This window comes from Pinus tabuliformis, chromosome 4_1 (genome assembly GCF_031772625.1).
Source record: "Pinus tabuliformis cultivar Carrire ecotype Pingquan chromosome 4_1, CPIR1, whole genome shotgun sequence".
Taxonomy (NCBI): Eukaryota; Viridiplantae; Streptophyta; class Pinopsida; order Pinales; family Pinaceae; genus Pinus; species Pinus tabuliformis.
Genome location: NC_142303.1, coordinates 376631643 through 376659272, shown reverse-complemented (window position 1 = coordinate 376659272; position 27630 = coordinate 376631643). Strand labels below are relative to the sequence as shown.

The following is a 27630-nucleotide window of genomic DNA, read 5'->3' as shown; positions in this document are numbered from 1 at the left end:
TAGTCAATACTAAGTTCTTGAGTCTTAAACGATCTTACCTCAAGACTACTCACTCATCTCTTGTTAATCGTATCTTGCATCTCTTTTCATTATCATAACATTTTCCGTAGCAGCAGTTGTCCATCCTGTACTTGGTCCTAAATTTCTTAGCAAGATAGTTGACTCTACAAGGCACTGGTATCAATTGTCTAAATCGAATCATTTAAGTCTTGCTAGATCTAAACAAGTATTGGGTCGCTCAACTGTGTCTCCCGGACTGGTTGGTTCCCAACTAGTCCTCCTTCATTCCATTTCCGTAGGGTCCACCCCCTTAGTCTACTGTTGGGAGACAGCTTAAATGAAGAGATTGGGGATCAAGGTGACAACCCCCGATCTGAGTCGTTGTCGCAATGCCTAGACATTCTGTGCGACAACACATCCCATTTACATACCCATTCATTTTAAGGCCATCATTTGAACGCTAAGAAGATAGAATTTCCTCGGTGTAGCATGGAAATTTCTCTTCGCTTCAAGTGTAATATCCTGTTTTAATTATTTGCGTTATATTACGTGAAATTTTCTTCAAAAAATAAAGTTATGCCATATATTTAATCCAAAAATACCATGAAAATGTATCAATTTATACCAGAGAAATCGCCAACATGAAAATTCAGAAATTAATAATTACTATAACTCCAGAAAAATTAATATTAAACACGGCAATTACAATATGAGACAAATGTAGCAAATCTCAGCTTATTTATATTAATATAAATATGAAGTTATATGCGCATACAAATAATGGAAGAATGCTAGATACAACTCTCTGAGTTGCAACAAACTAGATCTAGCCTCAATTATATCTACTGCAACACTAGATCTGACCTCCGATCTAAAACTGCAACTAATAAGCACTCCTGTGAATTTTGAATGAATTCACCAAGGGATGAGATGGGTTGTTGTCCACTCTCACCAAATCACCCAAGGGTTTTCATCCTAGGGCTACTGAAGCTCAGAAATTGGTTCTCCAAACCTCACCAATCAAAAAATACAAACCAACCAAGATGTCCCAAATGGTTTGCTTCCCTTCCTTTTAAAGATCAAATGGATCCCTCTCCAACACTCTAGAAATAATTTATTTTATTATTTTATTTCCATTCTAGAAGATTCCTTCCTATAATTAATTTAAGTGACTTTTATTTTATTTTATTTAAGTCACTTTTTCCCCTTTTGGCCCTTTTCTTCAATTAAGCATTTTCCCCTTTTTAATTAATTGAGTGACTAATTAAAGTCACTTTTAATATAAGAAAATGGTAAATCTGCTTCTATGATCTCTCTAGCCACTGAAAGTCACTTTTAGGCTTTCACCATCCCATCCTATATATCTCTTCATTCTAGTTCCTCGAGCTATTACACTAAGGTGTTTATGTTGAAAAATGTAACTAGTGTCAATTTTCATAATTGTATTTGAGTCATGATGTAATAGAAAAAGAAAAAGAAATTTTTATTAAAGAAAGATTGACTTATTAAAGCATGGGTTTCATGCTTGGGTCAATGGTCAATAGGTTAAAGCCTCCATTGTAGGCTTCTAGGATTATATCTTGAGTCATTGTCATTATTTATATTCTAGACCCTTCTTGGGATCCTTGAGTCAAAGAGAAAAAATATTTTATGTATATTCTCCTCCTCCTCCAAAGTCAAGTTCCTAATCTACAAGTCGGCCTCAATGAAGTTGACAAGTCAGCCTCATACTAGAGTTTCGAACAACTATAAATACCCAAGTGCATTCGACCTATTGTGGAGCAAGTATAACAAGTTTCGATCTACAATTTGAGTTGAGACAGGAAGGAATGCAAAAGCCTAGACAAGAAGGAAATTTCCAAGCGAAGACAAAAGGAAATGTTTGTCATGCTAAAGAGAAGCAAAATCATGATGTTTTTTGTCACACATATGATTCTGAAGCCAGTTACAGGGATTGGGGATGCAAGGACAAAATTGCAGAAGTTGCAAAAAAAAAGAAACAAGATTTTAGTTGAGGACTGAGTGGAGGATGGAGGCATCCTATGTCTTTGGTCAAAGGGTCAAGTTTGTCTCAAAATTGATCTGAATCTACTAGAGAAATATTTGACTGGGTTTTCCCCCTTTATAGGGGTTTTGCCCTGGCCTTGTGCCTACATCTTGTGTTCTTGCTGTGCTCATGATCTTCTTGTTTGACATTATCTTGATGATGAAGAGAAATTAATAATAATAATGAATAATTAATGTAAGGAACATCACAAGAACTTGTCAAAAAAAGAGAAATTTGTAATAAGATACTAAACGACTACGGGAATTGTCAGAATGCAGCAGAACCAGGAATAAGTTGTGCGAAACTAACCCTAATGAAGAAATGTTGCGAGCAATCTCCGTCGAACCACATAAAACTCCTCCAAAAACCTCAAGGCCCGCTGATAACAAAATCTCACTCCCATGACAAAGTTGTCACCAACCCTGGAAATCCATCATAACCGCAGCATAAGGGAAACTGAAAATGGGGACATTACATCTAGGGAACATATCCCTGGGGTTACCCAATTCCAAGGAACTTGGGGACGGGACCTTCCTTTGGCAAGAATGCCATCAGGAACATTGGGTACATTCCCAACATTCCCCAACAGATCCAGAGCAGTTTATGGAATGTTCCCCATAAGTTATTGCATGTTGATGAGTAAGTCCTATCATTCCACAGAGGTTTCCAACATGTCCAATGTTCCCTTAACGAATCATTGTTACAATTTGTTACAAGAGTGGACAATGATTGGTTCAACAATATTTGTGAACACTGCTTTATGGACAACTACAACAGATAGATAAGATAATTTTAATAATGTCCTCGGGTGACCACAAGAGTAGATTATAGGTCAACGGGACTAAAAGATACATCCGGTGTAAATACAAGACAGAAGTTTCCCAATCTTTTGGGTATAATTGAGCATTCAATGAAAGAATACCATTGTTCAAGTGAACATCACAACATTGGCAAACTCACCTCCAAGCACAAAATTTGAATCATAATTGATGACAAACTCAGTACTACTTGAGAACTGTTTTGGGCATTTTTCCATTTTGAAATGTACCTGCTCATTTTTATAAACAAATAGCTTAATTATCATTTGAGTAACTCCTTATTGTTATGAAATCATGAATGGCATTAGTATGTATCATGGTTAAGTTAACTTTTTTTAATTCCTAGGTCTTACTGTTTATTTTTGGACTTTTCTAATTTTTTAATATAATCTTCTGTTGTTCTCTGGAAATTTGAGGGGAGCTTCCAGCCGTTTTGGCACCCATTCACATGTTCCCTTCCATCACTGTGTTCTAGAAACTCGTGCAACATATTATTTACTATATAAAATCTTCTAACTACTCCACAAAGCTAGCTACACTCTTAGCAAATAAAATAAAATATCTATCCATGAACTATTGACTATTAACATCCTTCAAACTTGCCACCTATTTGAGGCTTATTTTCATCAAAATGATGCACAATCATACCAAAAAGCCACGAAAAGCAGTTTGAATGCAAATAGCAGCAGACTCCTGTCTTGTAGACTCCTGTTGTACAGATCCTGCAGTATTTTCAACAACAGCCAGGCCACTGGTAGAAGGTGCATTTGACTCTATAGTAACATTTGGCAATGAAACAATGTCAGCCTTATCTTTCACATTTTCCAAATCCATAGACGTTCCATTTTCCCCAACTGAATGCTTTGGTGGTTGCTGTAACTTTGGCTCATCAGTGAATTTATTTTTCTGCAACAGACAATGCATAAAATGGCATCTTAATATATAATCACCAAGCGCAATGTATCAGTGAAATCAATATATCAGTAACAAAATATAAGAAATGAAGATCCAAGCTAGCACGAATTGTCAGTTTAAAGATTAAACACTGGCATTCATGTCCACTCAATTCTGTACAGAAATTATTTTTATGCTTGACCAATTTCAATGGTACTCAGTAATTAACTTGTAAATGTCAGACTTGCATAGGTATCATAAGCACAACGGTAATAGCATTGTGTAGCCATCAAGTAGGTCAAAACAAAATGGTTGAAGTCATTTTGTTTAAATTTTATAGTCAACTAAAACTTAGTTATGTTACTCTCAAGCATGTGCCTAGTTATAAAAGATTCCCATTCGCTTGCCAACTTCCATGAATATATGCAACCACCAATGATCTCACTGACCCCAGAAGTGCTAGGGCTGCAAATACCTAGACCACCACAGACTAAGGGTTAGAATGGGACATCTGCCTGCCATGGGTAAAGGAGAATAGCCTCAGGCAAAATGCAACATCATCACAATGTCTTGGCATTGATGTTACGTTATCTATAACTAATATCTGAAGTTTCCTAAATCATAATTTTCAATGATAAACACACACATAGAAGCACCCACCTCCAAAGAAAATGGAAAAAAACAATTTTCCTTAGAAAGTGCCTTGATTTTAGGAAAGTCCATGTCTTGGATTGAGAGACATCACTTAAGACTTGAAACATTTCTTGGAGCCTCCTGCAAGCTTCTGGTGAGTTGCAATTTTTAAAATGTTTTAGAGAAAGGAAACACAGGCAAGGGAAGTGCCGGGTAACATAGTATTCAGGGCCTTGAATAGAGGGGAAATTTACCAATAATGGCTCGCAATGCAGGCCATTAACATCAAGCTGAGATCAAAAGTACGATTGTCCCGTTGTACATACCCTGATGCTATTAGCTGTAAGGCTTCAACTTTATCCTTCTATCTTAAATAAACTTCCCTCATCCCCCAACCTACAAACTCCATGCCCGTAAATACAAGAAGATTCAATTCAGTGTACATTTAAATTTTTAAAGTTCAGAAGCAGTCAATCAATATGGTTGACTACACGAGCAACCTAAAATTAAGTGTTTTTTTTAAATATCTTAAGAAGAAAAATATTAACCCAACTATTAACTCTGAAATCAGAAGAACCATCAATTTCCTATACATATGAAATAGGAAACGACCATTTCCTCTGCAAATCAAACATGCCAATTTCTTTGCAAATTGAATGAGCATGGTCTTTATCACAACGGTTTAAATAGAATCTCATATTATTGTGTATAATATGGATGAGACACTAAAGTATATATAATACATGAGATGCCCAGGGCCATAATATGTTCCCTTACCATAAACAAGTAAAATTCCTAAGCATATACGGCATATAACTTGTGCCTCTTTAAAATAAATTGTGCCAGAATCCTATATTTTGTAATTGGAAAGATACCACGAGAACATCCTGATTGTCTAAGATGGAAGTAAAGTGCAATGCCTAATTAAGCAAGGAATGGCTTTAAGCATATTGCAAATATTTCATTATCCTGTAATCTGTCTAAGCAAAGGGTCATGTAAATATTATGAAATCATTTAAAACTCCTCTAATTAAGATAAGTGATTGCAAACACTAAGGACTTTACGAAGCCTAAGACATGAAGGTGGTAATTAATGACACATAATGTCACTAATTAGTTTGACTGGGGGAGAACCAAGTTGGGTGGATGGGGCTTTGATCCTTCGACTTCACAAAGTGTAACCTTTCCAATCCATATTAGTGATAAGTTATAACATAAGAATATTAGCCTTCCCTCTTTATGTGATTTCGTTTAATAGGGCATGACCAACACACTTTACAAGGAGAGTAACTTCCATTCACATTAACTTCATCTATTTCCAGGATTCGAAAACACAGGTTTATGGCTGACTCATAATTCATTTGGACATTTGTGTTATTCGAAATAATCAAGTAATTTTAATGCTTAATCACTTACATTAAAGGGCAATCTAGATATTTGACTGCTTTCTTCCATAAATCAATCTAAGCTAATCAACACTAACACTTTTACAATGAATTTAGCCTGATTGGCCTTTAGGGATTCCCCCCTAGACTAACATACCTCTTTTCTATAGTTCGAAATATGGGGCAAGTCCACCAAGGTGACAGTGAGTGGCTTGCTTGAGAGTTGCCTCTAGGCTCTCTCGTTGAGGTTATGACTTCTCCTAGGTGAAAGTTTGTGAGGTAACATTTTGGCAACATTATCAGGGATAAAGTCCATTCCTTTGGTATTAGAAGTTTTTCTTCAAACACTTTGATGAGTAGGATTCAAAGATTTATTTAGTTTACTAATATGACAACTCCATCAAGGGAAATAAGCCCATTTCCTTTGTATATTATAAAGGCTTGTTGCTTGTAAGGTAAAGCAAGCAGTATTATGTTAGAAATGAGTATTCACCTTAACAACTCCAATTTTGCCAATTTGGTTTTCAAATCCAAGTTGTGGGAAATATGGAACCTGTTGACTTGGGGTAGCATCAGATGTGCTCTAGCCATGAAAATTGGTGGAGAGGCTAAAGCACGTGATATATCCAAGACCCAGAAATGGTTTAGGCAGATTCTACCCGATTTAGGAGATATTAAAATAATTAATATTTTTCATGGAGTTCCTAAGTCTAAACTTAGGAAAAATAAAATATTAATGGGTATTAATATAAAATTGGGCTAGAAGGTTCTAAAAGACATGGATCAAGCCCAATCTAATCTTAGCCGTTGATTAGAGATGTAATCTCGGTCGTTGAAGGACCAACAAGAAAAGTATAAGAGGAGGCTTAAGGGTCAGTTGGAGAATAAACCAGAGTGATTAGTCATTCGATTTTCTAGAACAAGGTTTGCTAAGAGAAATCGAATCAGTGATCAATTGCAGCAAGGGGCAGTGAGTAAAAGACAGAGAGGCAGAGATAGTGTCCCGAGACCAACGCAGAAGCAGAGAGAGGCAGACGCTGAGCCAGAGGGAGCCACACAGAGGCAGAAGGGACTGCGTAGAGGCCAGAAGGTCCTGCATCATCCACGCAGAGGCTGTAGGAGTGACACAGAGGGCCGTAGAGGCTGCACAGTGCCTAAGAGGGTTGACGCAGAGGGTTTCGGGTTAACGCAAAGGCCAGGTAGGCTAACACTGGGCTCCAGATTGTGCCGAAGAGGGTTTCATGGGGCAGATTTTCTGAATATCTGCTTCCGAATAGAGAGGTATTACTGTTGGATTATTTTCTCTGTCGTATGAGCCAATTTGGCACCCAATTGTACTCAGAAAGACTGCATAATAATATAACCCTCAAAATTGTTGCACCTGTTTTCCCAAGTTGGGTTTTTCAGGGGATGAGTTGTCCAAAAATAATGGTGTCACTTGTGTGTTTTTTATTTCTTTCAGTTGTTGATCTGTAGATGGTTGAGACTGTATTGTGTTTATTTCAGTATTTATATGTTTAAATAACTTGTTCATAATTAACAAGTAGGAGAAATAAACCAGAGAATACAGATAAAATTTCTAACAGGTAATACTTAGAAATTTCAACATGGTATCAGAGCGTTGCAGATCACAGGAGAGCTGAAGGCACCAGCTGAAGCAGAGCATTTGCAGTAGAAACAACTGTCCCGAGTGACAGAAGTTGTTCCTTGCAGAAAGCGGCAGAGAAGGGTTGACGCAGAGGGACTGCGTCATCAGTTCGGGCCAGAGAGAGGCCAACGCAGAGGCTAAGGAGGGAAGAAAAGGCTCACGAAGAGCCACGCAGAGACCAGGAGGGTTGACGCAGTTGGCTAGGGGAGCATTTCAGCAAGAGTCGGGATTGTGCAGAGCCTAGAGGCTAAGTCCTTTAGTTGTTGAGGCATAGGAAGCTGTGAGCAGATTGAGGGGAGTGAAGCTGGTGGGGTGTTGTTGTTGCTGAGACAGAACAGTACCTAACAGGGCAAAACCAAGGTTGAGGGAGTCGCTACCTAGGCGGATTTCTAGCCAAGAAATCCAAATCAGTGTTGCGGGTACATAGGATATCAGAGAGGTGCGACTCGACGGTTGGCAGGCGGATTTCCAGGAGGGAAATCGAGACTCGGAGGGAGTCTAACAGAGAACTTCCAAAGGGAAGTAGAGACTCGGAGGAGTCGAAAGGAAGAGCAGAGAGATGGCCATGAATGGACTGAGGGATCAGGACAGGCTGGACGGGGCATCCAACTTTTTTGTCTGGAAGGCCAGGATCCTATCCATTCTAGATAAACATCGCATTAAGGCCTTCGCCTTGAGAACAATGGCTATAACAGTTGACCCAGATGACAATGAAAAGTACGAGGAAGCAATGGCCAAGGCGAAATGCATAATCCTTGATGGGGTCAAGGATCATGTGGTCCAACATATTGCCGAGAAGGAGACGGCAAAGGAAATGTGGGACGCCTTAAAGACGTTGTAACAGCATACTTCCGTGTAGAGGAAGATGTTACTAGAGAATCAGCTATGGTCATACCAGATGCAGAAGGGAGAGCAAATAGATCACTTGGTCGGAAGATTGAAGGAGATCCGAGACCAACTGACTTCCATAGGGACCACGCCGGATCAGGAGTTGATGGTGAGGAACACCCTAAATGCAGTCTCTGAGGAGTGGGAGACATTTGTCCAAAGTATTCTGGGCAGCACAAATCTTCTAGATTGGGATGAATTGTGGGCAGCTCTTCGCCAAGAAGAGATCAGACGGTTGTCCAAGACGAGAAGTAGCAGCAAAGGAGTCTGGATTAAGAAATAGGAGGAAGAGGATGCAGCTCTGGCATCTGCGGGGAAGCAGGAGAAGAGGAAGAAAAAGGACCTCTCCAAGATAAAGTGCTTCAACTGTGGGGAACTGGGGCATTATGCGAACCAGTGTCTGAGGAAGAAGAATAAGGGAGAGGCATCTGACTCCAAGGCAGCACCAGCAAAGGCGGAAAAGGAGGTAGAGGAGGATGAAGATTGTGCCATGAGTGCTCATGTACCTCTAGAGAAGAGGTGGGGAGACATCAAGCTGTAGTCAAGAAGACTACAGGCGATGAGAGGCAAGATCCTTGAGGTACCTAAACTCTTGGATTATACCTAGCTACGGGAGCCCCGAAGTGAGAAGTAGCAGGATGGCGGATGTCAGTAGAAACAGATGAGGATGACGTGGTAGAGAGTGCTACAGTGCAGTAGTTTCGGGCAGCACAGAGAGGATGGCAGCAATGTGAGAGGCATAAAGGAGGTTGCAGCAGTGCAGGATGGCGCAGAGAGGTTTGTAGCGGTGCGAGAGGCAGGGAGTTGTTATAGCAGCACAGAGGCAATAGAGGGAGCACGAGATAGCGGCAAAGAGAGCTTCAGCATCAGGAGTGTTTCTAGCCTGACAGGGATGTCAGTAGTTGGGTGGATCAGTTACTTACTTCTCAATAACTGAGTTGCAGTGCAGTAGCAGTTGGCAATAGCACGATGCAGCATGATGAGAGGGGGTTGCAGTGCAGATGCAGTGTTGGGAGAAAGGACCAGCAGCAGCACGGATGTAGAGGGAGCTGCCGTACGGATGCAGCAGTGGCAGTGGCAAGGCCATGGGCAGCAGTACAAGATGCAGCAGTACAGAGGATGTTGGGCGGGGAGGCCTAGCATCAGCACAGGTACCGATGCCGTATAATCAGAGTAATGCTCAGTGTGGAGTATTACTAGAGCACAGTCCTCGCTAAGAGGGAGTGTTGAATTGGAGTAGCATCGGATGTGCTCTAGCCATGAAAATTCGTGGAGAGGCTAAAGCACATGAGATCTCCAAGACCCAGAAATGGTTTGGGCAGAGTCTACCCGGTTTAGGAGATATTAAAATAATTAATATTTTTAATGGAGTTCCTAAGTCTAAACTTAGGAAAAATAAAATATTAATGGGTATTAATATAAAACTGGGATAGAAGGTTCTAAAAGACATGGATCAAGCCAAATTTAATCTTATCTATTGATTAGAGAGGTAATCTTAGTCGTTGAAGGACCAACAGGAAAAGTATAAGAGGAGGCTTGAGGGTCAATTGGAGAATACACCAGAGTGATCAGTAATTCGATTTTCTAGAGCAAGGTTTGCTAAGAGAAATCAAATCAGTGATCAGTTGCAGCGAGGGGTAGTGAGTACGAGACAAAGAGGCAGAGATAGTGCCAAGAGATAAGCACAGAAGCAAAGAGAGGCAGACGTTGAGCCAGAGGGAGCCACACAGAGGCAGAACGGACTGCACAGAGGCCAGAAGGGCCTACGTCATCCACGCTGAGGCTACAGGAGTGACGCAGAGGGCCATAGAGGCTACACAGTGCCTCAGAGGGCTAACGCAGAGGGTTTCGAGCTGACACAGAGGCCAGATGGGCTAACGTTGGGCTTCAAACTGTGCTGGAGAGGGTTTCGTAGGGCAGACTTTCCGAATATCTGCTTCCGAATAGAGAGGTATTACTGTCAGATTATTTTCTCTGTCGGGTGAGCCAGTTTGGCACCCAGTTGTACTAAAAAAGACTACATAATAATATAACCTTGAGAATTGTTGCACCAGTTTTCCCAAGTTGGGTTTTTCCAGGGACGAGTTGTCGAAAAATAACGGTGTCACTTGTGTGTTTGCTATTTCTTTCAGTTGTTGATCTATAGATGGTTGAGACTGTATTGTGTTTATTTCAGTATTTATATGTTTAAATAACTTGTTCATAATTAACAAGTAGGAGAAATAAACCAGAGAATACAGATAAAATTTCTAACAGGTAATACTTAGAAATTTCAACAGCACCTTGATATTTCATGAGCTTTTTCCTTGTTTTAATCTAGAAGTAATTGTTGGATATGCTAATAAATATCCTCCAGAATGAAGAGAAGATCTTCCAAGTTTGGTGGTATTGAAGGCATGGTAACTCATGACTCATGAGGATATCCTTATCAAGTTGTTTGTATTTTCTATGGAGATAAAGGAAAAAGCTTGGGTGAAGCACAGTAGCAATATTAAGACAATATCTTCTTGCGCATATTTATTTAAGGTCTTCTTCAAGCATTGGGGTCTGTGATATTCCCAATTTCATAAATTTTACTAAGTATGGCCAATTTTTGCAATTTTGGTGTTGGAGGCACATTTTGGCATATTTGGACTTAGGAGAAAAGGGAAAAATTGATTTCTTAGTGGAAGGCGGGGGCCACCCAAGAGAAGCAATTCGACCCTCAAGGAAAAAGGAGGCAAGTTAGTGGATCGTGTGGGGCACCAAGGGGTATGCATGGGGCTAGAGTACTTAAGGCAAGGAGAAAGGTGCATAATGTTTTCCATGTGTCGTGCTTGAAGAAGACATCGGGATAGCGTATCAGCCTATGCAGAGTTGCCACCTTGGAATGAGGAAGGACATCTAGTACTAGTTCTTGAAACCATTTTAGAGGTGAGAGAGAAGAAGCTTAGGAATAGGGTCATCAAGGAGTTCTTGTCCAAACAAAGGGACTTACCTAAGGAGGATGCGACTTGGGAGGGTGAACAAGTATTACAGCACTCAGAATTACAGTTGGTTGAGGACAAGCAAATTTTGGCAGGGAGGACTGTGATATCCCCAATTTCATAAATTTTACTAAGTATGGCCCATTTTTGCAATTTTGGTGTTGGAGGCACACTTTGCAATTTTTGGACTTAGGCGAAAAGGGAAAAATCGATTTCTTAGTAGAAGGTGGGGGCCACCCAAGAGGGGCAATTAAACCCTCAAGGAAAAAGGAGGCAAGTTAGTAGATCGTGGGGGCCACCAAGGGGTACGCATGGATCTAGAGTACTTGAGGCAAAAGAGAGGAATTTTGGAGGCATCATTTTGACCATCAAACTCAGAAATTTGACCTCTCTTGGAGTTGTTCAGCGCAAGGGATAGAAGTGTTGTTGAGCACAGGAATTTCAAGCGAAAGTCCACCCCGGTTGCAGAGAACTTTGAGTGTCTCCCTAGCTAGGTTTTGGGGAGTCCATTCAGGGCTTCCATTGAGCCACATTGTAGTATATTTTCCAGAGGTGTGTACTTCCTGGGCACAGAGGAGTTAGAGCAGCATCATTCTTGGTTAGCTATTGTGGGTTAGGAGAACTAGTTAATTGCAAGAGGATTTATTAGTTTGGTGCTAGAGTTTTGGTGTCCTTTGCAGGGCTAAAGTTGGGCTAGTGATTGAGAGCCAAATTTCACTAATTCTGGCAGTGCGCAGAGTTTACTGGGAAAAGACTGCACAAGGGTAGAAGTGTTGAAGGAAATGTAACTAGGTTCAGTCTTCATAAATGTACTTTTGATATTTGCATTTATTCAAAAAAAGAAATATTATTTTTATAATATATGTCAATGAGTTTGTTTTGCTCATTGAAGTAGGTCAAGCACATGTTTAAGTGCTTCTAGGAAGTCAAAAGTCAATGTATCTAAGTAAGACCCTTAGAGGGCATGTTACACTATGTATAAAATTGTATAAGAGTCAAAGGAATAACTCCAAGCAAAGTCCAAGTCCTCTCCATGCAGCAACTTCCTCCAAATGAAGCAAAACAATGGAATAAATTCATGTCGGCCTAAAGATAGAATGTCGGCCTAAAAGGAGGGAGAGTCCTCTATATATAGAGGTTGTCCACTCCACTATAACGTCAAGCAACTCTCCTCTGAAATCAGCGAAGAAGTACAGCCAAGGAAAGTGAACAAAAAGACAAGTCTAAGGGTCTCCAAGCAAAGCGAGGAAGGAAGGAAGTCAAAACGAAGTAAAGGGATTGTTTCTAGGGCAGAAAATAGTCACACGTGCAAGGTAGAAGAGGGCAGATTGTGGATATAACAGCAGTAGCATTTCAGTGCAAGATTCGTTAGTGTTTGGGCTAGATATTAGGCCTACAAGGCCTCCCAAGTCAAGTGAAGAAGTCTCTCTCTCTAGCGAAGGTGAAAGGACCCTAATTCACTAAGGGTACCCTCCACACATGGGAAAACTAGGGCAGCAGAACAGCATTACAGTCATACACCCATACCTCAAGAAGGATCTCGTTTGGTCAACAAAATAAGAAGTCTACTTGAGCAAAGGATAGAAGAGGAACATCTCATCTAGAAGGCTCACTCAAGGAAGGTCTATCTCTAGACAAGAAACAAAGGAGGATGAAGTGCTAGGGAGCAAAGTGCCAGAAGGAGGAAGTCTATGTGCCGGGGAACCAAGTGCAGAAAAGAGGAAGGACTTGACTTATGCTTGGAGGACATCCTAGTCAAGGGTCTAGGGTTTGGCAATGATCAATAAGAAGCTTCAATAAAAGAAACTTACCGAAGGGTTTTCCTCTCTAAGAGAGAGAGGTTTTGGCCCTGGCAGAGAGCCAACATCTGTGTTCTTGTCTTTATGTTTTTGGTAGCAGTTTGATGAAACACACACTAATAATAAGAAGAAGATCAAGCTAAGATAATTGTAAAAGTGCTTCACAAATTGTTATCAAGAAGTGAAGAATCCTAACATATATCATTGCCCTTCATTCTTCAACATGAAGAAGTGTTGCTTCAAGGACAGCCAAGGGCTGGAGAAAGTGGGTTTCCAAGGATAATTTTGTAGTGTGGCTTGGAGGCATTTTCAGTGAAGCATTTGGGGTATTTAGCAGCAGAATTCCTTCAATAGTATGTATAGTAAGCCACAAACACCATTCGTACTTTTGGAGGGCTTCCTAGTCACCCGAAACTAGCCCAAACCATTTCCTGGTTTTTTTGGGTTTTGGGAGAGACGTCTGGCGCTAAAGTTTCAGAGCATTCCAAGAAGTACTCAGAGCAAACCTTCCAGTTCCATTTGGCAGTCGATAGCATATTTTATGGGCAATGAGCATTATCAGTTTGGAGCCATTCTAGCATTTGGGTCGGTGAGTTTTCACCTGGCTTTTGCATAGTGTTAGCACTCCACAGTGTCCCAAGGCTGAGAAAGGAGACCGACGGAGGTAACCTCAAACCAAGTTTGTATCTGGTAGCTATCCCTACCAAATCAGAGAGGGATCTCTCTATGATCTCACAGCCAATGAGTGACTCGAGAGGAATACAGATCTTAGGCTAGATATTCAAAGCTCAGTAGGTCTAAATTTAGGGTTTGATGGAGCAAGGTCAATAGGTCTAGGAAACTAGGTCAGGGTTTCCAAAGATTAGTTGCAGAGATACAATGGGGCAAGGTAGGTATGACCAGTGACATATTGGAGTTGTCATTGTGGTATAGGGTTGAAAATGTGAAGGATCAAAATCAGCATATGAGTTATGAATTCATTTATCAGAGGAAATTAAACATAAACATGAAAATATCATCAAAACGGAGCATAAACATATGAATTCTGCTTGAAGACTGCTGAGATGATCACATGAAAGCATTAATATGGAAGTAAGGAGACATAACATTCATACTGATGATAAAACAAAGAAGAAACATTGTCACAAAATCATACCACAGGAATCCCAAGATAATAGCTACAAACTGCCTATATTACTCCTGCAAAAGTGATGGTGTACACTAGCTTCAAAGCCTTTGACTCACAAGCATCCAACCCTCTCTATGACTTAGATCAGGTTACATATAGACCAAAAACCACATTCCCCCTCTTAGGGGTCGAATCCATCAACCTAGGAACTGATTACATCAATTTCTCTAACCAAACCTAAAACTAGGGAAGTTAGAAACTAATTCCCTGTTTAGACTTAGTTGATTCACTTTGACTTTACAAGCATTAATGAGCATGAATCTACATCAATTTAACATTTACCAATTCTATTACAATTAATTACATCATAAAAATACCTTGGAGGTCAAATTACATCATCAAAAGTTGACTTTGACTCAAAAAACTCTAAATTCTGCCTCTTCCACAAAAGTGCGGCGTACTTGTTGTGAAGCCATTTTGGATCATTTTTATGCATCTTCAAGCTGATATGAGGATTCGTGTAGATAGCCCTGGATGTATAGTAGACCTTAGAACCTTTAAACCAGCAAAAATTCAACTCCAAGCCATCTTAAACTTCACTCTCCCAAAAGTACTCCCAGAAGCACAACGAAAAATAAGGGTCAAAGATGAACTGATATCTCTTTGACCATAACACCTATTACAAAATTGGCAGATCTTTTTGTAGAAAAGGTTGTTTTGGAGCATAACCTCTCTCATTTTTAGGAAATTCATTTTCATTTTCTCGGAATTCGTGCCACGAAATCATGACTAAAACAGGAAAAACAGAGTGTTTTATTTTCTGAAAAAAAAAAATAGACCTCTAAGACAATTGAATATATCCCAAACTATAAAGTATATTCAAAAACTGAGAGATATTTTTGTTTTTAGGTATGTTATGAGCCAAAACCTCCTCCAATTTTCAAAAATAATTTCCCATTTGTTTAGAATAAAAGTTTGAAGTTGGTCGCTAAAAGCGCAGCGAAAATTGCAGAAGTGCAACATGATCTTTGAGAGGGTGTTTGGAGGCCTTCCCAGATGAGTTTTGGGCTGCAAGTGGTATGGTTGGAAAGCTTATGATGTCTACTACACAACAGAATCATCAATAACTGCAAACACCTTCTCCAAGACACCTAAAAATTCAATCTCCCAAGACTACTCCAGAAGCGCAACGAGGGGTCCAAAAAGGTGGCAGAAACATGTTTTTTAGGTAGTTTTTTAGCTTTTCCTTGCAACCTGTGAAGTGACACGGAAAACCAAGTGTATATATGCAAAGTACTAACCCATATCTATCCATCCATGCAAAAATTCTATCATTTGGAGGCTCTAAGAAGAAGCGCAATGTGAGATCGTTGCGCTTTTGTGCATAATGAATTGCCAAATTGTCAAAAATTCAAAATTTGCCCAAAATTCTTCGAAACTTGTTTCTTTTGCTTTCTGAGTGACGGATTAGACAATAAATGATGCATCAACAAGAAAATCAAGGTTCTCTCTCTTCTTTTATCTTGAATAGGGTTTTCTTTAGCTTCTTTTTCATATTCCTAACCCTAATTTTGCAAATTTGATTCCTGATGAAGTAGTACCTTGCCATGTGTCTCTGAAGCTTGGTGTCTTTGTTGGCCTTTTTCAGGAGCATCTCCAGGTGCTCATTGACCTTCTCAAGCCAATATTCCAAGTGCTCATTGACCTTCTCAAGCCAATATTCCTTGTCTTTCTCAGACTCAGCTGCTATAGTGTCATCAATGGTGTCTAAGGTTTGAGATGAAGATGGTTTTTCTGCTTGCTATCCTTTCTTTGCCATAGCCCTGGTGGTAGTCCTCTCAAGATGTACCTGTGTGTATTCATCTTGCTGCTCTACATCCATGATGGTGACCCAAATGATGGACATGACTCCCTTATTTGATTTTGATCACTGACATAATGATGACAATCAAGTGAAATCCTAGACCATAACCTATATGATGACACATTAACTATTTTGATGACCTAGGACACCTAGATGATGACATGAGCATGATGATTGATAATGATCATGAGTAAGTGAAGGGAGTAGCACTAACCTAGACAGAAACCATTGATCATTTGAAAACAAAAAGATGTCAAATTTTATTTGAAAATATAACAATTTGACCTAAGACCCTATCAACCACATGGAAAGAGTACATTTGATCATTGGTGACTCATAGACACTAACATCGGCTCCAACTAGGGATGGCAACTCCTTTAAGAGGTGTCAAGAACACCATAGACCAGGTAGCCTCATCCATTGGGCAATGGAGTCAAAAATAAATAAAAAGACCCAAACACGACACTGAAATGACTGACTGACTAAACTAAGAAAAACAAAAATTGACTTGACTTACACATGGCAACAGACCATCGGATTCTTAGGGCCTTCACCTCGGGCGTCAAATCTTGATGATAACCACCACCTGCTAAATATATATATATACAATCATGTAATATGATCCCTCTAGTGTAACCAATCCAACAAATGGCTACTTACTTGAATCCTACTTGTACTTTCCTTGAGCAGGCAGAAAAAACAAAAGATAGGCAACTCCAAGCGTCCACTGAACATGTGCTCATGATCCATAAATACAAGAAAATTCATCTTCCCAGATGGTTGCAACAAATTGGCAATAAGGTCTTCAATAATCTGGAACATTACCATGTCTTGAAAGTCAACAAAAATACAAGGACACCCTTCATTTTCCAATGCAAAAATTTTGTCACAATGAAAGAAGAAAATATGTTCATGAAGTTTTTCATTTGCATTAGGAGAAAGGGAAATTTGTTCTTGAAAATCTGTGTTTGAGGCAGTCATATTATCAATAGCAAAAATGTGCACATCCATAGGATCCGTGACAAACTTCTCTTCTTCAACAGACTCTTCATTTTCTGAACCTGGAGGAAGATCATCATGTGCAAGAGACTCTAAAACAACCTCTTCTTTATCGTTGCTCTCTTCTTCATACTCTGCTTGCAATATTTGATGATTATTTTTTGCCATAATTACATTGTCTGGAACCTCCACACATGCCAATTCAAAATTGCCCTTGAAATAGTGCTTCAGAAAATGGATGAGTTGGAGAGACATATGAGTAGTGAATGCCTAGAGATCCTTGTTCATGCATTTCATCAAAAACCTCATCTTGGTCTTCACAAACCTGATCTTGAAATAAAAACCCAGAGAAAGAACAATCTGAAACAACAAGTGAATGACTATCTTCATACCTCTCATCAAAAGGCTGACAAGTCTGCTACAAAGATTCATCAAACTCATAGGATGGAACATGACTATCATACACAAGCACCGGTTCTTCATTAAAACAGGGTTGAACGTTCCCTTGTTCTTCTGAAATGTCTACAGGTTGTTTAATGTCATCATTGAGATCCTGCTCAGTTTCACTTTCATCCAAGGGAGAAGACACTTGTTCTTCTTGGTGATGGAAAGGGTTCTCATACAAAGCCTCCAGGATCTCTTCATCCATGAACTCTTCATCACCATAAGAATTCTCTAGATTTTGAATGAAACGTCAAAATGTTCACAACAATCCTCAACCAACAACAAAGAAGCATGAGATTCTCTATATTTTTCAAAAAATGTTGAATGAAAATCTTTAGGAGAATAAATACTAGCAGATGGAAGACCTTCATACCAAGATCGTGCTTTTCCTTCTAAGGTTGCCATGAACACCTTCATCATATAATCTTCAACAATTTGAGCCCTCAACTTGCATGCATGCATGTGAAATTTAACGAGATGTAGAGCAGCATCATCTCCTTTCTCATCTTTGAACTTCGGAAAATAAGTCTGCCAATCTACACAAGGCATGTGGTTCAGAAAACCTGGAATGTGATCTCGTTTTAAAGGAGCATACCTTCTGGATATAGAACTCATCTCAATTTCTGGATCCTGATGCCAATGGAGTCTTTGGATCAAGTTGGAGTCGCCAGGTGAATGGTTCAGCCTTCATATGTGTCTGACCGCTATCCACCATCAGCAAATCAGATCTAAACTTTGATGATCTTTCCCGGGGAATATGAAATTGTTCGCTTCCCCAGTATGGTCACCAAAAATGTTAGCACTCCACAATGTCCTAAGGCTAAGAAAGGAGACCGACGGAGGTAACCTCAAACCAACTTTTGATTTGGTAGCTAGCCCTACCAAATCAGAGAGGGCTCTCTCTATGATCTCACAACCAATGAGTGACTGGAGAGGAAGATAGATCTTAGGCTAGATATTCAAAGCTCAATAGGTCTGAATTTAGGGTTTGCTGGAGCAGGGTCAATAGGTCTAGGAAACTAGGTCAGGGTTTCAAAAGATCAGTTGTAGAGATATAATGGGGCAAGGTAGGTATGTTCAGTGACATATTGGAGTTGTCATTGTGGTATAGGGTTGAAAATGTGAAGGATCAAAATGAGCATATGAGTTATGAATTCATTTATCAAAGGAAATTAAACATAAACATGAAAATCTCATCAAAACAGAGCATAAACATATGAATTCTGCTTGAAGACTACTAAGATGATCACATGAAAGCATTAAGATGGAAGTAAGGAGACATAACATTCATACTGATGATAAAACAAAGAAGAAACACTGTCACAAAATCATACCACAGGAATCCCAAGATAATAGCTGCAAACTGCCTGTATTACTCCTGCAAAAGTGATGGTGTACACTAGCTTCAAAGCCTTTGACTCACAAGCATCCAACCCTCTCTATGACTTAGATCAAGCTACATATAGACCAAAAACCACATTTCCTCCTCTCAGGGGTCGAATCCATCAACCTAGGAACTGATTACATCAATCTCTCTAACCAAACCTAAAACTATGGAAGTTAGAAACTATTTCCCTGTTTAGATTAAGTTGATTAACTTTGACTTCGCAAGCATTAATGAGCATGAATCTACATCAATTTGACTTTACAAGCATTAATGAGCATGAATCTACATCAAATTTGAAATTTACCTGTTCTATTAAAATTAATTACATCATAAAAAACACCTTGGAGGTCAAATTACATCATCAAAAGTTGACCTTGACTCAAAAAACTCAAAATTTTGCCTCTTCCACAGAAGCGTAGCAGAAGCGCAACGTACTTCTTGTGAAGCCATTTTGGATCATTTTTATTCATCTTCAAGCTGATCTAAGTATTGGTGTAGATAGCCTTGGATGTCTAGTAGACCTTAGAACCTTTAAACCAACAAAAATTCACCTCCAAGCCATCTTAAACTTCATTCTCCAAAAAGTACTCCTAAAAGCGCAGCGAAAAATAGGGGTCAAAGATGAACTGGTATCTCTTTGACCATAACACCTGTTACAAAACTAAAAAAGCTTTTTGTAGATAAGGTTGTTTTTTAGAATAACCTCTCTCAGTTTTTGAAAATTCATTTTCATTTTCTCGGAATTCGTGCCACAAAATCATGACTAAAACATGAAAAACAGAGTGTTTTATTTTCTGAAAAAATAGGCCTCTAAGATGATTGAATATATCCCAAACCATAAAGTATATTCAAAAACTGAGAGATTTTTTTGTTTTCAGGTATGTTATGAGCAAAAACCTCCTAGTTTTCAAAAATAATTTCCCCTTTCTTCAGAATCCAAGTTTGAATTTGGTCACTAAAAGCGCACCGAAAATTGCAGAAGTGTAGCATGCTCTTTGAGAGAGTATTTAGAGGCCTTCCCAGAGGAGTTTTGGGCTGAAAGTGGTATGGTTGGAAAGCTTATGATGTCTACTACACAATAGAATCATCGAGCACTGCAAACACCTACTCCAAGACACTTAAAATTTCAATCTCCCAAGACTACTCCAAAAGCGTAGTGAGGGGTCCAAAAAGGTGGCAGAAACATATTTTTTAGGTAGTTTTTTAGCTTTTCCTTGCAACCTGTGAAGTGACATGGAAAACCAAGTGTATATATGCAATGTACTAACCCATATCTATCCATCCATGCAAAAATTTTATCATTTGGAGGCTCTGAGAAGAAGCGCAGCGTGAGCTCGCTGCGCTTTTGTGCATCATGAATTGCCAAATTGTCAAAAATTCAAAAATTGCCCAAAATTCTTTGAAACTTGTTTCTTTTGCTTTCTGTGTGATGGATTAGACAATCAATGATGAATCAACAAACAAATCAAAGTTTTCTCTCTTCTTTAGCTTGATTAGGGTTTTCTTTAGCTTCTTTTTCATATTCCTAACCCTAATTTTGCAAATTTGATTCCTGTTGAAGTAGTACCTTGCCATGTGTCTCTGAAGCTTGGTGTCTCTGTTGGCCTTCTTCAGGAGCATCTCCAGGTGCTCATTGACCTTCTCAAGCCAATATTCCTTGTCTTTCTCAAACTCAATTGCTATAGTGTCATCAATGGTGTCTAGGGTTTGAGATGAAGATGGCTTTTCTGCTTGTTGTCCTTTCTTTGCCATAGCCTTGGTGGTAGTCCTCTCAAGATGTACCTGTGTGTCTTCATCTTGCTGCTATACATCCATGATGGTGACCCAAATGATGGACATGACTCCCTTATTTGATTTTGATCACTGACATAATGATGACAATCAAGTGAAATCCTAGACCATAACCTATATGATGACACATTAACTATTTTGATGACCTAGGACACCTAGATGATGACATGAGCATGATGATTGATGATGATCATGAGTAAGTGAAGGGAGTATGTTAAATTTGGCAACGAGGTCCAAACAACACTTTGGACAACTCTTTTGAGGCAGCTGATATTTTTCTTGGATTCCTCTTTTCGAGAAGCGTAGGATTGATCTACAGATCATCCCATTCTGACATGTACAAATGAAGTTATGAATTTATTTTGATTATGGACAAATTGTCAAGGTCGGCCAGCCATCAAATTAGCCTCTTCCAGCCTTCAATGTTGCATATAAATACAAGGTGCCTTCTCCTCATTTTGGCATCTCATCTTATTCATATTTCTCTCTCTCATCTTTATTGGGTACGGATTTCTGGGCCTCTCTCTCTCTCCACATGTGCGAAAGGAAGACTATCTTTTCTAATTGCTACATTGACTAAATTTGACTGAAATTTCAAGAGGCTGACTATGACCAACGTTGATCCTATTTGAATTCAGTTTTGTGAGGGAGACTTCTGTTTGGGCAGGCCGTTGTTCTGGGCACAAAAACCAAGGCAGTTTGACCCCTGCGTTGACTGCCCTAATTTAGGTTGTTGCGTTGACTTTTGTTGACCAGATTTGACTGGTTATTTTCGGACTCTTTTGGGCTGCATTATCTTGCTGATGGAGGTCGAGTTGACCAAGGTTGACCGAGCTGTTTTGGAGGTCAATTTCAGCCCTATTGACCAACATTGACTTTCTAGTTAAGGCTTTCTATTTCTGTTGTTTTCACTAGTCAGTTTGGGCAAGTGAATATTGTAAATTGTACTCTCTCTCTGCTGAACTTTTGAAGAATTATAAGAAGAATTGATCAAGGGTTCCCCACATTGGGGTTTGTCCCTAGCTAGTGCCATATATTGTGTCCTCTTGTGTTGGCTTGTCTTCTACTGTTATTGTTTATGTTCTATCTACATTTTACTATCATGTTGATGTGATTGCTATACTGAATATGATATTGGGCTAATAAAGAAAATTGAAGTAAAATTGCTCTAAGCATATAACATACCATTGTTATCTTAAAATTAACATGGTATCAAAGTTGAGGTGAAGACAAAGCCCAAGCAAGAGTGAAGAGCAATCACTAAGAGGAGAAATCACTGATCAAAATCAAGTCTCAATGGCCTCCACATCCTACTTCAAGTCTGATGATAAGCTTCTTGATAAGTCTGATTATCATGCATGGAAGATGTCTCTTGATTTGACTTTAGAAGAGCAACATGTTATAGATTATGTGGGAAAGATTCCATAACCTCTTTCAAATGCACCAGTTGCTGCTAAGAAAAAGTACAAGAAGGGTGAAGTCAAAGCCAAGAAGATCATCCGGGATTCTATTCATAAGCACTTAGTTGCTTACATCTCTGATTTGAATACATCAAAGGAGATATATGACAGGTTGGTTGGCATGTTCAAATCTAGCAATGCAAATCAAATTCTTTTCCTCAAGAACAAGCTAAAGGATATAAAGAAGGGAAAAGGTGAGGATATTCAATCCTACTTCATGAGGATTACTGATATAAAAAATGAAATCTTTCGATTGGTGAAGATATTGTTGACAGGGAGCTCACTCTGATTGCCCTTGGAGGTCTTCCTCTCGAATGGCATGTGTTCAACACTACTATTCTCAATAACAACAGAATTCCAAGTTTTGAAGAATTGTTGACTAGATGTTCTCAAGAAGAAACAACGATGATGGAATTGGAGATGCCTTTGAATAGGAATAATCCTACTGAATTCTTCACTCATGCCAAGAGGAAGAACAATGTAGGTTCAAAGAAGGAAAGTCAAGGAAGATCAGGATTTAGAAATGGAAGGAAGGGAAGATGCTTCGTTTGCAACAAGTTTGGTCACTATGCCAGGGAGTGTCCAAATAGAAGGGACACATCTCATGATGATGATCACAATCATTCCAGGGGCAACAACAACAATCAAAGGAATGGTAGGTTCAACAACAAACAGAAAAGGAATGCTTCCGCTACTCAACATGGAAATGATCGAGCTTCTAAAAGAACAAGAAACTCCAGGTATGATGAGTCTTATTGACCACTACGTTTCAATGACCCATAGCAGTACACCCCTTTTTTCGCAAAAGGAATAGCGCCTGATCGATGTGTTCCTGCCATCCAACTATCATCATCAGCCTGAGGATCATCTTACAATGTCAACCCAGTCTGTATGTGTATAATGTAAATAATCTCAGCAGATCCGTGTCGTGTATGTAATCACCTAGGTAAACCTACTTTTCTGGTGACGATCTACATTCCGGGAGGTTTTTTGTCTCACCAATCCATTCTCGGATGTTCGGCAGAGTTTTCCTTCAGCCTTACCCCAAAGCCGGAATGGATTTTGTCACTGGAATCTTAGGGGAGTCCTAGTGTTCTAGATCAAGTCTATGTAAAAGTGATTTGGGAATAATCCTAACTATTTGGTTAGGTTATTTTATTCCAAATTGTTTGATCTGCTAGATTATATTTGTGTCGCAGAACTGGGTAGTCTGTGAGGGTCTTTTGTAAATGGGTTTTTCCCCTTGAAATGTAAAAAATGTAAAAATCATGATGTAAAGTGTCTTGAGGGTTAGAAAAATAATTTATCCCCTCATAGGTTAATTAATTAAATTTTCTGGCCAAAATTAATTAAAATCCTAAGCCATAAATTTGATTAATTCTAGGTCCTAAGTGAATTTAAATTTTCCAAAGGCAAAATTCGTGGGTCCTTTAAAAAATTAAATTTTAAGAGGTCCAGGGACTAAGGTTAATTGATTATTTTGCTAAATTTTATGCCTTTGGTCCCTGGGGTTAAGTCAAAGTCAAAATTTTGAGGAAATTAATTCAAAAATTTAATTTTTGAATTAATTAAAATGCATTTAATTGAAAAATTCGAAATTTCCTCAATATTTAAAATTTCGATGGATGAGATTAAAAGAAATTTTGATCCTCATCAACAGTCGAGATTGCTTTGACAAGGATCACTCGAACTAGCTATTGGAGGATTTATCTTTAAATAGGAGGTCATTTGTCAGTCAGTTGGATCCGATCTTTGGATCGTGTACTAAGCAAAAAGCTCTCTTGTAATCTTTTTATGAGCAACAAAGAAAGACTTTGTGGTCAATTTCTGTTGGTGTTACTCTTCGTGGAAATACTATAAGATGTGTTATTTTCATGTACGGATTTCTTTTTAGTCATTGATGTAGCTTTCTAAAGAGTGATTTGAGTACAGGTATCTTGCTCAGTCATTGGGGTTTGAATGATAATTTAAGTTTTGAATATAATAGCAGGTATCTCTATTAAATTTGAATTTTATTATCGTTTTCTCGCTCTATGTTGATGGTTAAATTGAGTTTTGCAGGAAAGTCTTGATTTTTAGATCATTGAGTGTTCGGGGAAGTTCTCGGTTGAACCAGCCAACTCCCGATCCGTGTTTTCTGAAGAGCCCAACTTAAATTTGATCCCGGGCTTATCATAAGATATTTTTTATGGGTGATGCATGAAGGGTTTCGAGCTCAATACCTCCTTTAAAAATTCAAAAAATTTAATTTTTCTGTGCTAAATCATTAGATCGACTGTTGAGGGCCTTAGATCATCAGATCTGGGAGCGGAGTCGAACTCACACTCCCTAGATCTGATAGATCTGCTATTTATGCACATAGATATGTACTTTTTTTTAGTTTTCTGAATTGAGTTTTTCTCGATTTTAGTTTTTTGGGTCACTGTATATATCGTTTGGGTGTTTCTTGTTGTCCTGTAGCTGCAGATCTGAAGCTGAAACCTGTGCAGAGTCCAGACCTAGGCCCTAGAGGGTAAGATCCAGATCTCTGAGGGTCCATTAGCGTCATTCTGGCAGGGATCATGTCCAGATTTCACAGCCAAGGGTTTAAATTTATTTTCAGATCTGGAATTTTTTGTGAGGGTTTCATTCAGAAATCTGAAGCAGAGCGATTTAAAAATTTAATTAAGATTTCTAGAAAAAAATTTAGAGGTTCTGGTGGAAGTTTTGGGCCACCATTTTGCAGATTGATTGGCTGCCTGGTTTTTGGGGTTTACTGTGCAACTTTTTTTTACAAGACCCTCGCTGCAACCAAACCCTGTACTTTCTCATCCTCTGGCATCAAATTCGTTGCTGCCATTTCTACCTGCAATCCGAGTTTTCTTTCCCAATTTGCATCCTCCCTTCTGCCATCAATTTTCTACATCTATACGCTGCCTATCATCGCTGTCTGCTGACCTCCGTTTCCCAAATATACTAACCCTCATGCAGTCCCATTTGCTAGCCCTCTATCCTCTGCGCGTTCTGCTCTCACCCTAAACATGCAAACAAAATAAAAAATAAAAACATTGTCTTCTTTCCATAGGCTAGCCATCATTTGCTAATCCGCTGCTCATTCTCCCTCTACCGTCAGACCTTGCTTCCTGCCCTCTGCCGCCATACTTGCTTGCTATCTTCTGCTATATCCTTCATTCCCCATTGTGGCTTCTTCAACGCTCCATAACCTCTCTATGCAGCTCCTTCCTCCATCACCAAGCCTTTACCTCCAGCGTGCTGCCATCCCTCCTACGCTGCTACAGCTCCCTAACCTGCAGCTCTATTTGCTTCCCGCCGCATTCCTCATCTATGTAGCCACTACTCAGCACCCTCATGCAGCCTCCTCCAAAACTTGCGTGCTAACCCTCCAGCGCTTCACCTCTTGCTGTTGCGATCCACCCTCACGTCTCACCCTTTCCGTCGTTCTACCTACAGCTGCAAAACCACAAACATACATTCGATTTCATTGTGAGATATGCGTTTGTTTTAGTTTGGTTTAGTTTTAGCTAGGGTGTATGTATTTTTTAATTTCATTAAATTTTAACTTAAGTTAGATCTCATTAAGACTTTAACAAATAAAAAATAAAAATGAATAGTTTCGATTTAGTGTTTTTTTTAAATCTAAAGCATTTAAATTCATTTAAAAATCTTTAAAAAATCTATAAAAAAATTAAAAAATCCTAAAATATTTCAAAAAATGAAAAGATATATAAAAATTCTTTTGACATTCGATTTTTTACCTTTTTTTTATTTTTGATTTAAATTTCTAAAAAAAAAAATCTTTAAAAATTTAAAAAATCTAAAAACTTTTAAAATCCTAAACATTTAAAAATCTTAAAAAAAAAATCTAAAAATTTTTAAATTTGGGACTAAGGATTTAAAATGAAATAAATTAAGGGGTTTTCGCTTAAACATTAAAATTTTTAATGTGGCCTATGGCCCATTAAAAATTTCGACTTTTTTTTACCCGTTGATTTGTTTTACTTCATTAATGTTTATTGCCTAAATTAAAGTCCTTTGGTGTTTCTGATGTTAAATGCTAAATCTTAAGTTTTATGATTCTTCTATGGCCAAGGTGCAATAAATCATATTGACTGTTGGAAGAGTTAATTAATCCTAGATCTAGGCAATTGATGAAAATCATTTTAAATCTACAATATCTTGTGCGATACAGTTTTGGACATTTATATTGATTATTCATGATTGTCATTATTCGTCACATATTGAAAATCGTTCTGGATAACTTGTTTTATTTAGTTGATGGTTAATTCAAATATTAAAGGCACGGGTCTATAATTATTTATATCTTGTGGTCGTGTTTTGGTTACATTAGCGTTTAATCTATTTATCTAGATTAATCGAGATTCATTTAGATTCATCAGGTTGTCCATCATTAAAATCTCCTAGAGTTTGTGATCCACAAGCTTTCCCATCCATTTACCTTAGGGACTACCCCCCTTGACTTGTCTAGGAGAGAGTCTAAACGGAGTGAGTAAGGATCGAGAGTGACAGCCCTTACTCTGAGCGTTGTCGCGCTGCCTAGACACTTTGCGCAACAACATTTTTGTCGCCGCTGCCGGGGATAGAGTTTTTTTGTCCTTGGTCCTCACGACATTCATCTTTCTATCATTCATTTTAGCCAGCAAAGTCAACACTCCTTGGCACATCTCATCTTTTCCGCCATTCATTAGCCTGTCAAGCGACACAACATTTCCTGGCGTCATTTGATCTTTTCATCGCCCTATCTTTCGTCATCTCATTAATCGTTTCATTTGCACCTTTAGCACCTGGACATTTCGGTTCGTTTCTTGTTTGGGTGGCGACTCCACTTCTTCCATTTATTATTTCTCAGACAAGAGGCCCCCCCTTATATCCGGTTGTTTGTTGCCTTTTGGATCCTAGAATTAGATTCATGTTCAAGTGGCGACTCCATTTCTTTCATTTTCTACAAGAATTTCTACTAGAAGCTCGCTTCTTGTGGATCTCTTGATTTTCTTGAGTAGAGGTCTCTCTCTAGCATCCATTTGGTCCCTCATTATTCCTTCAGGCAAGTCATCATGGACGATTCATTTACCCTGTGTCATTTTACTGATGTTCTCCATGACATTCCGGAAGTGGCCATTCATAAATTGTCTTTGTTCTCGGGTGGTGATTCAGTCGATGTTAGAAAGCATCTATGCAGGTTTACTCATACGATACTCAGATATTGTCGTTCTCCCCAATATGATCATGAACATGTCAAAATGCGTCTATTTGCCTTGTCTTTAGAGGGTGATGCTTTGAATTGGTTTAATAATTGTCCTGAAGATTCTTTCGCTTCTTTACAAAACATCGTCAATGCTTTTAAAGACAGATATGGTTATCAAGATAGCTCGCCTTGTGGCCCTAAAATTATGCAACAAAATGAAAGTGATCTTGTGAAGGATCGAGCTGTCGATGAAAGATTTCAAGACAATTCTCCAT

The 27630-nt window shown here is 38.9% G+C and overlaps 1 protein-coding gene across 2 annotated transcripts in view; it reads right to left on the bottom strand.

Moving 5' to 3' along the window:
- LOC149175876 (protein IQ-DOMAIN 5-like) overlaps nucleotides 1-27630 on the bottom strand; it is a 194004-nt gene that overhangs the window by 94579 nt on the left and 71795 nt on the right. For both annotated transcript variants that reach the window (XM_089419773.1, XM_089419774.1), the window contains one exon: nucleotides 3514-3771. In XM_089419773.1, coding sequence (XP_089275899.1) covers nucleotides 3514-3771 — 258 coding nt within the window. The remainder of the gene's footprint in view (nucleotides 1-3513; nucleotides 3772-27630) is intronic.